The sequence below is a fragment of the Hemiscyllium ocellatum genome, chromosome 24 (genome assembly GCF_020745735.1).
Source record: "Hemiscyllium ocellatum isolate sHemOce1 chromosome 24, sHemOce1.pat.X.cur, whole genome shotgun sequence".
Taxonomy (NCBI): Eukaryota; Metazoa; Chordata; class Chondrichthyes; order Orectolobiformes; family Hemiscylliidae; genus Hemiscyllium; species Hemiscyllium ocellatum.
In genome coordinates this window covers 22,691,099-22,706,837 of record NC_083424.1, presented here as the reverse complement: position 1 = coordinate 22,706,837, position 15,739 = coordinate 22,691,099, and the positions used below count along the sequence as shown (strand labels likewise).

At 41.7% G+C, this 15,739-nt stretch overlaps 1 protein-coding gene across 2 annotated transcripts in view; it reads left to right on the top strand.

Moving 5' to 3' along the window:
- The window catches only part of scarf2 (scavenger receptor class F, member 2), a 79,993-nt gene that overhangs the window by 30,204 nt on the left and 34,050 nt on the right, over positions 1–15,739 (top strand). For both annotated transcript variants that reach the window (XM_060843579.1, XM_060843578.1), the window contains 2 exons: positions 3,121–3,339; positions 4,627–4,755. In XM_060843579.1, coding sequence (XP_060699562.1) covers positions 3,121–3,339; positions 4,627–4,755 — 348 coding nt within the window. The remainder of the gene's footprint in view (positions 1–3,120; positions 3,340–4,626; positions 4,756–15,739) is intronic.

Here is a 15,739-nt window from a genome sequence, read left to right as displayed (position 1 = left end):
TGCTGTAAACAATGCGTTTAACAAGTAATAATGGCCATCAATTGGGAACTCATTGCTGTGAGTAAGAATCTCATTTGAGAAAAGCATAGAGGATTTGACTGGGGCTCTTCTGATGCAGTGGTAGTGTCTCTAACTCTGGGCTAGGAGGTTCTAATCCCAAACCTGCTCCAGATTTTTGTCATAATATTTGGGCTGCACAGTGGCTCAGTGGTTAGCACTGCTGCCTCAAAGTGCCAGGATCTGGATTAGTGGTGCTGGAAGAGCACGGCAGTTCAGGCAGCATCCAAAGTGCAGCGAAATTGACGTTTCGGGCAAAAGCTCTTCATCAGGAATAAACGCAGTGAGCCTGAAGCGTGGAGAGATAAGCTAGAGGAGGGTGGGGGCGGGGAGATGAAACATCGATTTCGCTGCACTTTGGATGCTGCCTGAACAGCTGTGCTCTTCCAGTACCACTAATCCAGAATCTAGTTTCCAGCATCTGCAGTCATTGTTTTTACCTCCATAGTGCCAGGAACCTGGGTTTGATTCCTTGGGCGACTGTCTGTGTGGAGTTTGCACATTCTCCCTGTGTCTGTGTGGGTTTCTTCCGGGTGCTTCGGTTTCATCCCACAACCCAAAGATATGCAGGTTAGGTGAATTGGCCATGCTAAATTGTCCGTAGTGTTCAGGGATGTGTAGGTTAGGTGCATTAGACAGGGGAAATGTAGAGTAATAGTTAGGGGAATGGGTCTTAGTGATTTACTGTTAGGAGGGTCAATGTGGACTTGTTGGACCAATGGCCTGTTCCCACACTGTAGGAATTCTATGAATACTTTTCAGAACAGATTAACCAAAAACATCCACAAGTTGGAACTCAGCAACATCTGATTCTGTTGCTCACCTCCCTATTGCCTATCTTCCTTCGAGTTTGCTAAGATTTTGTCATACATTGCTTTATGTTTTCACTAAAAATACAGTGATTCAATATGGGCATAATATAATCCTAAATATAACTTTGCCTGTACCTTATAGGAGAGTGTTTTATTTCACAGTGTACAGGCAGCCTGATTCCCTATTAAATCTGTTTTATACCTGACACGTGAGCTATCACCTGGGGATGGTTCTTCATTTGTGACACAACTCTATACTGAGGGGGTCATGGAGAAAGAGCTTTACTTTATGTCCAGCCCATGTTGTACGTGACCTGGAATTGCTTAATGATCTTCATACAGGAACTTTTTAGCTGCATGTAAATTTGGTACAGAAAGCAATAGGTTATGAGGTATGTCCATGCTATGGTCAGAAGGTTTTAAGAAATATTTTTATTCCAAGTTGTAGTGCTTATGGTCAGTAAATAAATATTATGAGAACAGTTTTAACCCCCTTACTGGAGGAAGGATTTAACTACGTTGGAGACAGTTCAGAGAAGGTTCACAAGATTAATTCCAGAAATGAAAGACTTGTTTATGAGGATCGTTTGAACAGGTTTGGCCTTTATTTGTGACAGTCTAGAAGAATGAGAGGCAATCTAGTTAAGATATATAACTTGTTAAAGGGACATTGACAACGTTGACATTGGAGCAGATGTTTTCCCTTGTGAGCAATGTAAAGCGAGAGGTGATAGTTTAATGCTCAGGGCGGCAGACTTAAAACAGAGATGAGGAGTAACTACTTCTCTCAAAGGCTAGTGAATCTGGAGAATTCATTATCCCAGAATGTGGTGGATGCAAGCATACAGAATAAATGTGAGGAGGAGATTGACCGATTTTTAATGAGTAATGGGTTGAATGGTTATGGGGAGTGGGTGGAAAGTGGAGCTGAGGCTGAGATGGGATCAGCCATGATGCTATCAATTGACAGAGTAGACACGTGGGGCTGAATTGCCTACTCTGGCTCCTAGTTCTTACATTCTAAGAACTGTTTGAGAGTTATCCTCGCTGTTCTACATCTAGCCCATGTTGTAAGTGACCTGGAATTGCTTGATGATCTTCGTACAGGAACTTTTTAGCAGCATGCAAATTTGGTACAGAAAGCAATTGATAAATAGGTTATGAGGTATGTCCATACTATAGTCAGGAGATTTGAAGCAATATTTCATTCCAAATTGCAGTGCTTATGGTCAGTAAATAAATGCTATGAGAACACTTTTAGTCTCCTTACAGGAGGAAGGATTTACCTACATTGGAGTTGACGGGTTGAAGAGTTATGGGGATTGGGTAGGAAAGTCGAGCTGAGGCTGAGATGAGTTCAGCCATGATGCTACCAAGTAACAGAGTGGGCTTGAGGGGCTGAATTGCCTACTCCTGCTCCTAGTCCTTATGTTCTCAGAACTGCTGTACAGCTGTACAATGACCAGTGACTCATTAGCTTTCTTTGCGGGGTGGTAGGAGAGATTTCCTTAGATGTGAGATTTGTCTGGTATAAACCACCTGATGATGCAAGTTAGACACAAGTCGATCTAAGTTTGGAAACTAATACTTGAGCCTGATAGGCCTGTAGTATTCCAAGATGCAAACTGTCTGTCTGACAGAATCTGAAAGCACAAAGTTGTTCCTCAGGACTTGAGTTCTTCCTTTGCTCTAAATAACCCTGTAACCTGATATTATAACATGCAGCAGTGTGAATGATCATTGGATTGTGGTCGCGGGGAGAGAACAGTGGCAACATTGTTTAATTTACAGATTACATTTAACCAAATTTTAACATATTTTGATGATTTAAACTCAGTCTCACTTTGTAAGGAATAAACTGGCTCATGTCAGATGTGTGAATTAAAATAATCCGACCCAATGAGGTGATAAAACAACCTAGTGTGATGGAGACTGAAAAGTGAAAGTACTGGGTAAGGGACCACCTCACAGCGTTGTCCTCGCTATTGATGGTAACAGGAAATGCTGACAGGTTTCCGACATGGATGGAAGAACGACCCCAAATAGAAGCACAATTACTATATTAGCAATTGTTTCAACCAACTTAAAATAAACTGACCAGTGTCCAAGCTAAAATGGCAGAGTAAGAAATGACAGAAAGCGTCGAAGCTCTCGTCCATTGATGGCGCAAATGGCTATTTCTAGGCCATTTAAATACACAAACATTTTCTTATCTAACAAATCTAAGTATGTTCCTATTCTGTAATCTTAGGTGTGGCCAGTGTAAGAACCTTCAGCCCTGTATGATTGCTGATGGTCGATGTTTAGCCTGCGAACCTGGATGGAATGGAACCAGATGTGATAAGATCTGCACTGCTGGTTTCTATGGGGAAGGATGTGGAGAACAATGTCCTCAGTGCAAAGATGGACATGCTTGTAACCATATCAATGGGAAATGCCTGCACTGTAATCCTGGTTGGATTGGCACTCGGTAAGGATTTGCTTTGGTTATTGATTATTATATCAAGCTAAGGTTTTTGAGTGACTCCCTTTTCAATCTTAAATCCCATTGGTTTTCTCACAGTTTTTGTTTATACTGAAGGCCTTGATTGCTTGCTGGCGCATAGTTTCATGGCACCAGTGTCATGCACTGTTAACCATTCTTCAAGATCCAGTCAAAACAGTGAGTATCCCTCATGCTGTACTAGGATGGTCCTTCATGGGATCTATATGCACAAGGACCACTGGATAGTGAATACAAATGGGAGGCCTTGGTTAACTTCCACTCTCTACAAGTGCATGGAGCTCAATTGTAGCATGCCCACCAACTGAACTGATCTAACTTACAATTTGATTTGATTTATTGTCAGATGTGCCTAAGTACAGTGAAAAGTTTTATTTTGTGTGCAGTTACAGGCAGATTATAACATACAAGGAAAAACAGGTCATACATTGTTAAGACAGAGTGAGGCATATAGGGTTATGGCTGCGCAGAAAGTACACAAAAGCAAGATCAACATTAGATTGAAATTAGATCCATTCGGCAGTCGTATAACAACAGGACTAAGCTGTTCTTGAATCTGTTGGGATGTGTTTTTGGGCTCCTGTATGTACAAACTAAGTATAAAATCTCAAAATGGTTTGCTTTTCATTGCTTGATAATCATTGCTGGATAAACTCAAAAGCTACTAGGAAGGTATATTTATATGTATTTGGTAACACTAAACATAAACATTGCTAAAAGGAAACAAGAAATTGAAACAGTCTCCATGATCCCTTACAATGAGTTCCTTTTTGCCTACGTTAAATATTAGTATATGCAGCTTCTAGTACATGAGAATGTTTCACACTAGTAATCTGATTGACGACTTTCAATGGCAAATCAGACAGTTATAAAAGAAGCTGTTTAATAATTTTGGTTTAATGAAACAAAGAACAGTGGATGCTGGGGATCTGAGATAAACAAAACAGAAATTGCTGGAGAAACACTGCAAGTCTGGCTACATCTGTGGAGAGAAAACAGAGTTAACATTTCAAGTCCTGTGACCTCAGTTCTGAAGCAATTCTCTGGACTCTAAACATTGACAATTTTTCCTCTCTATAGATGCTGCCAGACTTGCTGCATTTCTCCAGCAATTTCTGTTTCTGTTTGCAATAATTTTGATAATTGTACATCATCAGGTGGCTGAGGATGTCTTCTGTGATGGATGGTACATCAGAAGAGAGTACTTTTATTGTGGTTCCTTGTTTCAAAACCGTTTTCTTTTTTATGTAATAGGTGTGATGTAAAATGCCAAAACGGTACCTATGGTGAGAACTGTAACTCCGTCTGCACCGATTGTATTAATGGACTTTGTCATTTTGCCACTGGAGAATGCATCTGCAACAGAGGCTTTCATGGCCCTTTGTAAGTATTGGAGTGCAGAGGACCACATTCCATTAAGATGCATTGTGAGCTCAAAAATATTTTATAAACAGGCAGTCCACACATACTTATGAACATTCAAAGCCATGACATTTCTCACATATGAATACTCTATGTTGGTTAGGTTAACGCATTGCACGTTTGTCCATTAGTGTTTGTGAACTTACTTGTTGATTGTTTTTTTTTACACTGCATGGCATTATCACAATTGTAGCTTTATCAATGTTAAGTATTTATTTTCTGAACAAAATGGAGCATTGTGCTATATTGATGTTTTTTCTGGTCATTAAGATTGTTTTCTGTTTACCTGTTCCTGGCTTGCTAGTGGGTGGCATGGTGGCTCAGTAGTTAGCATTGCTGCCTCACAGCACTAGGGACCCGGGTTCGATTTCCCCCCCTCGGGTGACTGTCTGTGTGGAGTTTGCACATTCTCCCCGTGTCTGCATGGGTTTCCTCCGGGTGCTCTGGTTTCCTCCCACAGTTCAAAGATGTGCAGGTTAGGTGAATTGGTCACGCTAAATTGCCCGTAGTGCTAGGTGCAGAGGTAAATGTAAGGAATGGGTCTGGGTGGGTTGCTCTTTGGAGGATTGGTGTGCACTTGTTGAGCCGAAGGGCCTGTTTCCACACTGTAGCAAATTTTAAAAAAACTTAAAATGTGCAGGTCAGGTGAATTGACCATGCTAAATTGCCCCTAGTGTAAGGTGCGTTAGTCAGAGGGAAATGGGTCTGGGTGGATTACTCTTCAGGGGTCGGTGTGGAATTGTTGGGCCAAAGGACCTGTTCCTACACTGTAGAGAATCTAATCTAATCTAATCTTAATGTTCATTTCAGATATATGGATCACAGTGTGTTATTAAATCATTCCACACTAAGGCAGTCCTAATTCAGTTCCTGGGCTACACTGAGTTAGACCTCAAGACAATCCAATACAGTTAGTAAATCTAGGGAAAATGAGGAATGTCACTAAAAGTGGGTCTTGGGTCCCTGTGGCACTGAAATGTCACAAGATACTCTGCAGGCATATAAAAATGTTAACTGAATATCTTCAAGAGAGACTGAAGGGAAAAGTTGAACGTAATTTAAGATTAAGGCTTTGAGATAGATGTGCCAATGCTATAAGATTGTGGCTGCTCCATGCTTTAATGTGACAATGAACACTAAACTAGGTTGGCAAACAGATCATAGGTTTGCAGATATTTGAGACGGCTGGACGAAACTTGTCAACACTGAATGACATTAAACTACGAGGGGCTTGGGTACACGTGCTTTTGATGACTGGGTCAGGAGTAAAATATTTCCAGATGTTGGCCTGTTTGTTGCATAAATGAAAGGTTTAATTCAGCTTTCACTGAGGGCTGGTAGTTGAAACAGCAGCAAGTCAAAATCAACAGGAATTTTAATCACTTCAGAATTTGAGACCGGATTATAAACTTTCAGATATGACTCCAAATGCATTTCAGACTTTGTCGTTTCCTGGCTCTTTGTATCTTTGCATGGTTGATGTGCTTTTATTTAAGTTGTACAAGCTACCTTGGAATCTGAACTCATTTTTATGTTTGCCTCATTTGGTTCTGTGCTGTTATACATCCCACAATAGATGTCTGAGTAGCCCAGTTAAACATCCTATTCCACAAAGAGCTGCCACTTCCCTGACCTCTCAGAAGCCTAGCAGAGTATCAGCAGCCAGTTGGATCAAGCCATTGAGCAGCTGATGAAAGGCTGCCTGGGAGTCCATGACATTCATTCCCAAAGAGTAGTCTTTGTTTAAAACAAAACACATTTTTTCGAGGTGGGGTGTGGCACTGGTGTTTCTCGGGAGAAATCCAATATCCCATACCTCCTTCCTCATTCCTCCCTTCTAGAGCAATGCAGTCTTCAACTAGATTTTAAAGTGGCTCATTCAAAATGGTGCTCCATGTCTTCACTATAATCGTAAAGAACATGGTTAGGCCATCTAACCTTCACCCCTCACAGCCACCTTACCTGTAAATCACCTAGCCCTGATGCCTATCCATTGACAACACATAACCTCAATGTCCATAACAACCTCTAACCCTCTAACTGCCCTAACTACACCTATATCTCATTTCTCAAGACTTGTAACCTACTTCGAGAATAGGAGCACATTAATAGACTTTGTGAACAGTGAGTCTTTCTTGGGTAGTCCCTGGACATGAATGGTTCCTGGAGTAAATGAGAATCTTATTTACGAGCTGCTGAGTATAATGACAGATGGACAATGTGTTTTCTTTTGTATTGCTTCAGGATTAGCTCAGAAATCCAGGATGCTGGGCCTGAGGAAGTGGTTGCTGATCATTTCCTGTCATCAGCCTCTATGACAAGACATAGTTGTCAGTTGTCAGATGATATGTAAAGACATGATTTTCTTCTCGCGCTCTCTCTCATGCAGAATTGCAGCTGTAGGGTTTCTGTGTCTCTTCTTCCAATATTATTCCCTTCCCCCCCAAATTTAAAACAGACTTCCTGTTTAAACAATGCAGCTTGCAAACCAGAATCAAACTTTCCTGCTCATGGTCAATGACTACCTCAAGCTCTTCAGAATTAGAGTGGAGAGGATAAAGTTAGCTCATTGTTTTGATCTTTTCAGAATACCCTCATCTTTCTTCCCAATACATTCACTCCAGCCGGAATGTTATTCTGCAAATGACCACTGTCTGCTATCTCAGCCAGGTGCCCTCCTTCTTGTGATTTTCATTAGGCTCTTCAGAAATGAATGTAATCACAAAGGAGGTATGTTGTTGCCCTCAACCCATGTGAACACTATGATCTTCATACACATCACTGGATAATCATTGAGAGATGAACCTGGCTTGATATTTTGTTATTTTTTCCAAACCCATGGTTGACAAGACACATTGCACCATTCCAACACTTACACTCATAGTGACATGTTGATGGGTCAGTGATGGTGTCTGGGATTTTCCAGACTGTTATGGCTTGTCCCATCATTGGAATGTTAAGTACCATTTCTGATTCCCTAGGTGTACTGAAGCAGTCTGTATCCAAATGCAGCAAGACCCAGTCAAGTTTACATGTGGACTGATAAGTGGCAAGTTAGATTTGCATCATGCAAGTGCCAGGCAAAAAAACAGCTCTAAAAATCTAATCATTCCACCTTGACATTCAATGGCATTACGATTGCTGAATTCTCCACTGTCAATAAGTTGGTAGTTCCCATTGACCAGAAATAGAACTGGATCAATCATATAAACATTATGTATCTAAGAGTAGGTCAGAGGCTGGGAATTGTCTAGGGAGAAATTCACCTCAAAATCTATCTATCATCTCCAAGGTACAAGAAGTATGGTGGGATACTCTCCACTTGTTTGGATGAATGCATCTCCAATAACACTTAAAAAGCTTGACATCATTGAGGATTAAAAAGCCACTTGATTATCACTCCGTCTAAAATCTTCACCATCTACTCACACCACCGTGCATGCACAGTATCAGCAGTGTGTACCATCTACATGATGCATGGAAACAAATCAAGGCTTCTTCGGTAATTCCTTCCAAATTTGCAACCTCAACCACCTGGAAGGACAAGGGTAGCAAATACATGGGAACACTATCACCTACAAGTTCTCCTCCAAGCACACCGTCCTGACTTGGAAATATATTGTCATTCTTTCACTGTCACTGGGTCAAAATCCTGGATTTCCCTTTCCAACAGTACTGTAGGTATCTCAACACTAAACGAATTGCAGTGGTTCAGGAAGGTAGCTCATCATCACCTTCTCAAAAGGCAATTGGAAGCAATATCCATTTCCTGAGAATGAATAAAGAAAAGCTGCTCCACTGTAGGATCCTGCTGAAAGTTTAATAATTTCTTTAATGAAAAGCCGTACATATTTGTTTCAGTGACAATTATTTTTACTGAGTCTTTTGGCCATGACCAATGTGCGTTATCTGCCTGCATTCTTCTCCAATTATCTGCACCATTATATTTGGTGATTACTACATCTTTTCTAATGTGCCCATGCTGTTATTAAACTGCATGACATATTCTTAAATTTTTTTTTGTTAACTTTCTGAGTGTAATTGAAACAATAGCATCAGACCTTACAATACAGGAGCAAAATTTTGGCATTCAGCCATCGATTCTGTTCCACCATGCGATCATGGTTGACATGATTCTCAACCTCATTCTCCTGCCTTCTCCTTGTAACCTTTGATCTTCTTACTAATCATGTATCTATCTATCTCTGTTTTGAAAACACTCAATAACTTGGCTTCCCCAGCTTTCTGCAGCAATGGGTTCCACAGATTCACAGCTCTTGCTGAAGAAATTCCTCCTCATTTCAGTTCTCAATGGCCACACCTTCACTCTGAGGCTGTGACCTTGGATCCCAGTCACTTCTACTAGTGGAATATCTTCTCCACGCCCATGCTATCCAGGTCTCTCGGGATTCTGTAAATTCCTTCAGGGTGCCAGGAGGGTTAATCCTTACTTAGCACACTTTTATTTTCCCTTTTGTCGATGCTACATTCACAGGAACATTGTCTCTGGTCATCTCCTACAAGTGTATTGATATTCTGATGTAGCTCTCCACAATTTCTATTGGATCTTTGATTACTTTTGTTTGCCAGACTCTCAAATTTATGCAGCTCCATTTCTGGATAACTGTAGCCTTCATCTCTGGTCACACTGATCTGTCAGCATCACATTTCTTTTCAGTCACGGTGAACTTTCTGAAGCTCAGAAAGACCATTTACAATGTTGATTGGCTTGCACTTTAAATCTCATATCTTGTTCATTACCAAGTCTGCTTACTTGCACCATTCCACGGTCTCCTGCCTCCATCATCACTTCAGCTCATCCAGTGCTGAAATCCTTGGCTGAGATCATAGAATCGTAGACTCAAACAGCATGGAAACAGAACCTTCAGTTCAACCGGTCCCTGCCAACCATCTTCCCAAACTAAACTAGACCCACCTGCCTGAGTTTGGCCTAAACCTTTGCTATTCATGAATTTATTCAAATGTCTTTTAAATGTTGTAACTGTACCTGCACCAATCACTTTCTCTGGCAGTTCATTCTACACATGAACCACTTTCCTTGTTAAAAAAGTTGCCCCCCCGTGTCCTTTTTAAACCTTTCTCCTCTCACCTTAAAAATATACCCCTAGTCTTGAACACCCCCATCCTAGGGAAAGGACTCTTGCTATTCATTCACCGTATCTATCATCATGTTCCCCATGATGTTATTAATCTCTGTAAGGTCACCCCCTCAACCTCCTATGCTTCAATGAAAAAAGTCCCAGCCTACCTTTATAATCCAGCAACACCCTGGTGAAACCTTTCTGAACGTGCTCCAAATTTAATAACGCCCTTCCTATGACAGAGTAAGCAGAACTGCTACAGTACTCCAGACTAGGCCTCACAATGCACAGTATAACCTCAACATGATGTCCCAACTCCTATGCTCAAAAATCTAGGCAATGGAAGCATCCATGCTAAATGCCTTCTTAAGCACCCAGTCTACCTCATGTAAATTTCATTACATACCTGAAACCCTATATCTGTCTGTTCCACAACGCTACCCAGGGCCTTACCATTAATTGTATAAATCCTGTCTTTATTTGATTTATCAAAATGTGATTCCTCACATTTATCCAAATTAAGCTGCCACTCGGAACCTTATTGACCTAATTGATCAAGATCCCTTTGTAATCTTAGATAACCTTTTTGACTGTCCATTATAGCATGAATTTTGGTGTCACTCGCAAATTTATGAACCATGCTATAATCTATATTCTAATCCAAATCATTTGTATAAATGACAAGCAAAAGTGGACCCAGTAGTGATCCCTGCGGAACACCACTGGTCATAGGCCTCCAGGCTGAAGTACAACACTCCACCACCACCCTCTGTCTCCTACTGTTAAACCAATTTTGTATCCCATTGGCAAGCTCACCCTTAATCCCATGTCATTGAACTTTACTAATTAGTCCACTGTGCGAAATCTTGTGAAATGCTTTACTAAACAACATCTCCCACTCTGGCCTCATCAATATCTTCCTCAAAAGACTCAATCATGTTTATGAGACACGATTTCCCTTGCATGAAGCCATGCTGACTATCCCTAATCAGCCTTGCCTTTCCAAATGCATGTAAATCCTATCTTTCAAAATCCCCTCCAATAACTAACCCACCACCAAAATCAGATTCACAGGTCAATTGTTCCCAGGCTTTTCCTTACAGCCTTCAGCTCTCATTACTGATTTCCCATCTTGTACTGTCCATTAACTCCAACATGTCCACAAGTGTTCTACTGTAACTCTGACCTGCAATAGATCCTTGTCTTTCATTTCCCTCTCCTTACCAGTTTACACCGGATTTCCCTGCTCAATGCAACAAATTAAATATCCTTCAACCAGCTAAACTGCATAATTCCCCCAGCTCAGTAACGCTTTATGAATTGCCTCGGGAGAGTTCACTGATGTGATCAGTTTCCCAGAACTTCCAATTACTGTTGTCGTTAGACAGCTAGTAAGGAGTTAACAGATGCTGGCAAGAATAAAGAAAAGCTTGTGTTTCTACATTTCTCAATACATTTCTCAAATTCTCAATGTGTTTCCAATGCAATGGAAAAAGGGAAAGGAACAAAAAAAGGTAAATATTGGAAATTTAGAACAAAATGAGAAACAGAAAGTGCTAGAGTAGTTAAAAAAAACTGATTGGCTTAAAAATTCAAGCAACGCAGTTCGCTGTTTTTACTTCAGGTACAATAATTTGTGTGCGTTCCTGTTGTAGTCAAGGGTGACTTCAAATCCATATGAATGCAGCTTATTCTTAACTACCCTCTGATTTTCATAAAAACTGTTTTCTGGCATTGAACTACCAGTAGTTCAAGAGGAAGACCTGCGATTATCTTCTCAAGACAATTAGGGATGAGCAATAAATGCTAGTCTTGACAGTGATAATTAAGAAAACACGCAGTTTCTGTGAAGAGAAAAGACAAATTAATCCTTTAAGTACAACTCCAGCTGAAGGAATGTAACAGATCAAGCTTTAATCTGTCTTTTTCATTGTAGATGCTGACTGATATGTTGGGTGTTTGAAGTGGGATAAACGTGGCTTTCACAGAGCCCATTTTGAGAGATAATCCATTTTTGATGCTTTTGAACAAGGGCTCAACTATAACAGGGAAGGCAGGAAAACACTTAGTTGTTCTTCAAATAGTGCCATAGGCTCTTTAATTCAAATTAGAATGACATTTTATTGTCACATGTACCCATACAGTGAAAAGTGTACAAAATCGCCATTCTCCAGCACCATCTAAAAAACAAAATACAAAACCAGATAAACAAAAGAAGAAATAACACAAACAGTACCAAAAGATTTTTTTAAAAAACAGAGCTTAAAGTCCTTATCTAAAAGAAAAGGAAAAAAGTCCAAATTTTAAAATTAAAGTCTGAGCCTTCCATTTTAAACTACGATGAGCAATTCTGGGTATGTCGAGGGAAATGTATACATGGTTTTCCACTGCCTTCTGTGCACATGCTTAAAGGGGACATGAGTCTTTTTCTCGAATAATGTTCTTAAGCAGCCATTATCCCTCAAGGTTCCTGCTTTTCCAGGAAAGATTTGGTCTTTGTTTTCTGCCTGACCCTCACTTGGACCTGACTATACTTGTAACCTGTAATGGAGCTGCCTTGACACTGATGAAACAGTTTGCAGAATGGATGACTGCTTTTCAATGGGCGAGTATGACCATATGTTTGCGATCGCCTCTCACTTGAATTATTTCTGCACCACAGCAGGCTTAGGCCAATCAGGTGGATTGGAGTTAAGGTGTATTTGTGGTGTTTGCCTGAGGGAGACAGCCAAGTTCTGGCTGTACAGTGTTGGTGGTGTGAGTAAAAGTCATCTGCTCATTTCCTTTAGTGGGGGGCTGCTCTTGCTGACAGGGACGATGTCTCCATGGTAACAGGGCAACAGATCAGGACAGTCGACACCTCACTCCACCCGCCTCTCCTAGCGAGACCACCAGGAAATTCCCCACTTGTTGAAATGCCCACCACCAACGAAGAGGACCTTATTTGCTCACTTAAGGATCATTGTCAGTTGCTGATCCTCCAGGTCAGCAGAAAGATGATGGGCAGTCACCCTCACCCTTCCTTCTCCCACCCCTGCCAACCTTACCACCTTCCAACATGGTTTCCAGGTTCACATGAAATCCCAGATGTTAACTCTGTTTCTCTCCACATAGATCTGCACTAACTTAACAGGGTAGTCTCAATGTTTTCTATTTTCAGTTGTTTTAAAAGAGGCTTATTTAAGGCTCAATTGGCTGCCAATGTCACTCCAGCCCAAAGTTTGGCATTCATCAAATGTTTTTAAGTACCCACAAAAATACCCAGTTGATACATGTACAAAACACTTTTGTTGTGTAACTGTCAAGAAACAGATCGCTGTGCCCCGTTTTCACTGACCAAACATAGTCAGCAGACATCCCTGACGGTGAATACCTTTCTCCAAATCAGAAAGGCGGTCATTTTATTTTTTAATCTGTGCATGTGATGTCGGCATGGCCATTCTTTTCCCATCCTTAATCCCCCAGAGGGCATTTAAGAATCAGCTTGATTGCTGCTTGGTTTGCGTGCTGGAGGATGAATATATGTGGAATATGTTGGTATTATAGAATTTTACAGTCCAGAGGAGGCCGTACAATCCATAGCATCTGTCTGAGCTCCCGAAAGAGCTACCCAGATAGTCTTATTGTCAGACCCATTGCCATAGCCCTCGAAATAAATTCCTTTTAAATATATATCCAGCTGTCTTTTGGAACCTTGTGTAGTATTATATACCACTCTCCCAGTCACATCTGAACAACTCTTTGAGTAAAGATGTTTTTCCTCATCTCAGGTAGGAGATAGAAGGTAATGGTGGGTTGTTTTTCAGACTGCCTTAAGGATTGGTGCTGGGTCCACTGCATGTTGTCATTTATATAAACGATTTGGATATTGAATATAGGAGGTATTTGAGACTAAAATAGATGGAGTAGTAGGCAGTGAAGAATGCTATCTCAGAGAAAAGACAGACCTTGATTAGATGGGCCGATGGGCTGAGAAGTAGCAGATGCAATTAAATTTACTTCTTACGCTCTCACCATAGTGAACTCTGGACTGGAGTTAAACATTGCCAAGTGTAATCTCTGGGTAATGGACATGTCACCATCTGCACTGGACATGAATCTGTCTGTGGATTTTAAAAGCAAGTTAAGTGGTGGCACTATACCAGCTCTGCATTGTCAGCTTAGATTATGTGCCAATTCAAGTCCTTGATTGAGGGTGAACTCGTGACCTTCTGTCACCAAGGCAGGAGTATTATCAGTGAACTAAACTAACACTTAATCTTAATGGCAGAAGCAACAAGCCAGGCCTGGATGCATCAATTTGACCTTGTTCCTTATCCCAAACCAGCCAGCCATTCCCCTGAAGGAGCCTGATAATTTATTACTGAATTAAACATAGCTTAATGTTGAAGAATCATAGTGCTTCATGTGGTTTTGCTTAGAATAGGAGCCACGAACAGTGCCTGCTATGTTCACAGCTGGCTCTTGTTCAGGTCTGTAGGTATATTTGAAAGTGCTGCACTGGAGAGTTTTGTTGCCAGCACATTGTTTGGTGCTGCGTTTTGAGGATGGGGAGGGGAGGGAGGAATGCAGGGGTGGGGTGGTGGGGCTGGGTAAAAGTTTCTTCTCGTGTGTTTAATTTAGCTTTGGCAGGAGAGCACTGTCTGAGTCTTCAAAGAGATTTCGAGCGGATGTTGCACTATGCAGTCCAGCTGGAATATTGCCCGACTCTGGCCACTTCCTGCTCTGCTCCTGCATTGTGAGCAGTGATCCTATTCTTTGTGTGTGTGGTGGGGGTGGGGGGGGGGGGGGGGGGGTGGGGGGGGGTAGGATGGAGGGTAGGCGAGGATGTGGCGAGAGAGAAGTGGTTGCCAGGGGGAGGAGGGGGAAGGAGTTGTTCAGAGTGGGGATTATATGTCAAACAAAAATTTCATTAACAGGGTCTTGTGGTCAAGGGCCAGTTATGTGGGGATTTGCAAAATGCAAAATGGAAACATTTTCGAAAGTCGTCAGGAAAAAAAATCTGCTTGACAGGAATTTGTTTTGACATTTTCAACGTTATAAAGCTCTGCTGGCTTGCAATGGAAATTTTGAACTCCCCTCCCCCAAGTCCCCCTGCCATCTACTCCCCTCTTAGCCATATCCTGGAGGCTGCTGCATTCCTTGGCTTTTGAGGAAATTCTGCTTTTAGTCGGATGAATGGAATGATCCCACTGAAGGCACGTAACAATTGACTACAATGAACGATTGTGAAGTGTCCACAGTATGCAGCTTTGGTTGGGCACAGAGTTACTTTGACAGCCACTCAGAAAGAGTCCTGATTTTTCGCCAGACAGTGCACAGAACCTAAGTCACTGCCAATCACACTGACATCCTGTAAAACCACCGCCACTTGTGAAGTTCACTTACAGCAATAGAACGTGCTGCAGGACATTTGGGGCTGAAGACTGGGATGGAAATAACTGGCATAGCCATATGTCGGAGTGTGTAATGTTTGGGCCGTGTCGGAGTGTGTAATGTTTGGGCCGTGTCGGAGTGTGTAATGTTTGGGCCGTGTCGGTGTGTGTAGTGTTGGGGCCGTGTCGGTGTGTGTAATGTTTGGGCCGTGTCGGTGTGTGTAGTGTTGGGGCCGTGTCGGTGTGTGTAATGTTCAGGATGTGTCGGAGTATGTCAGAAGCACAAACCCAACGTGAGAGAAGCAGAAATGTAGGCTGACTTCACAATATCGATTCAAGAGCAGTTTTCTGAGGAGGAGAACTCGTATCTTAAGTTTAGAGCTTTGTTCTGCTGGGCAGTGGAGGTGGAGCAGGGAGGCGAATCTTGTGGAATGGTGTCAAAGGATGCTGGATAGTCAGCAAAAGAGC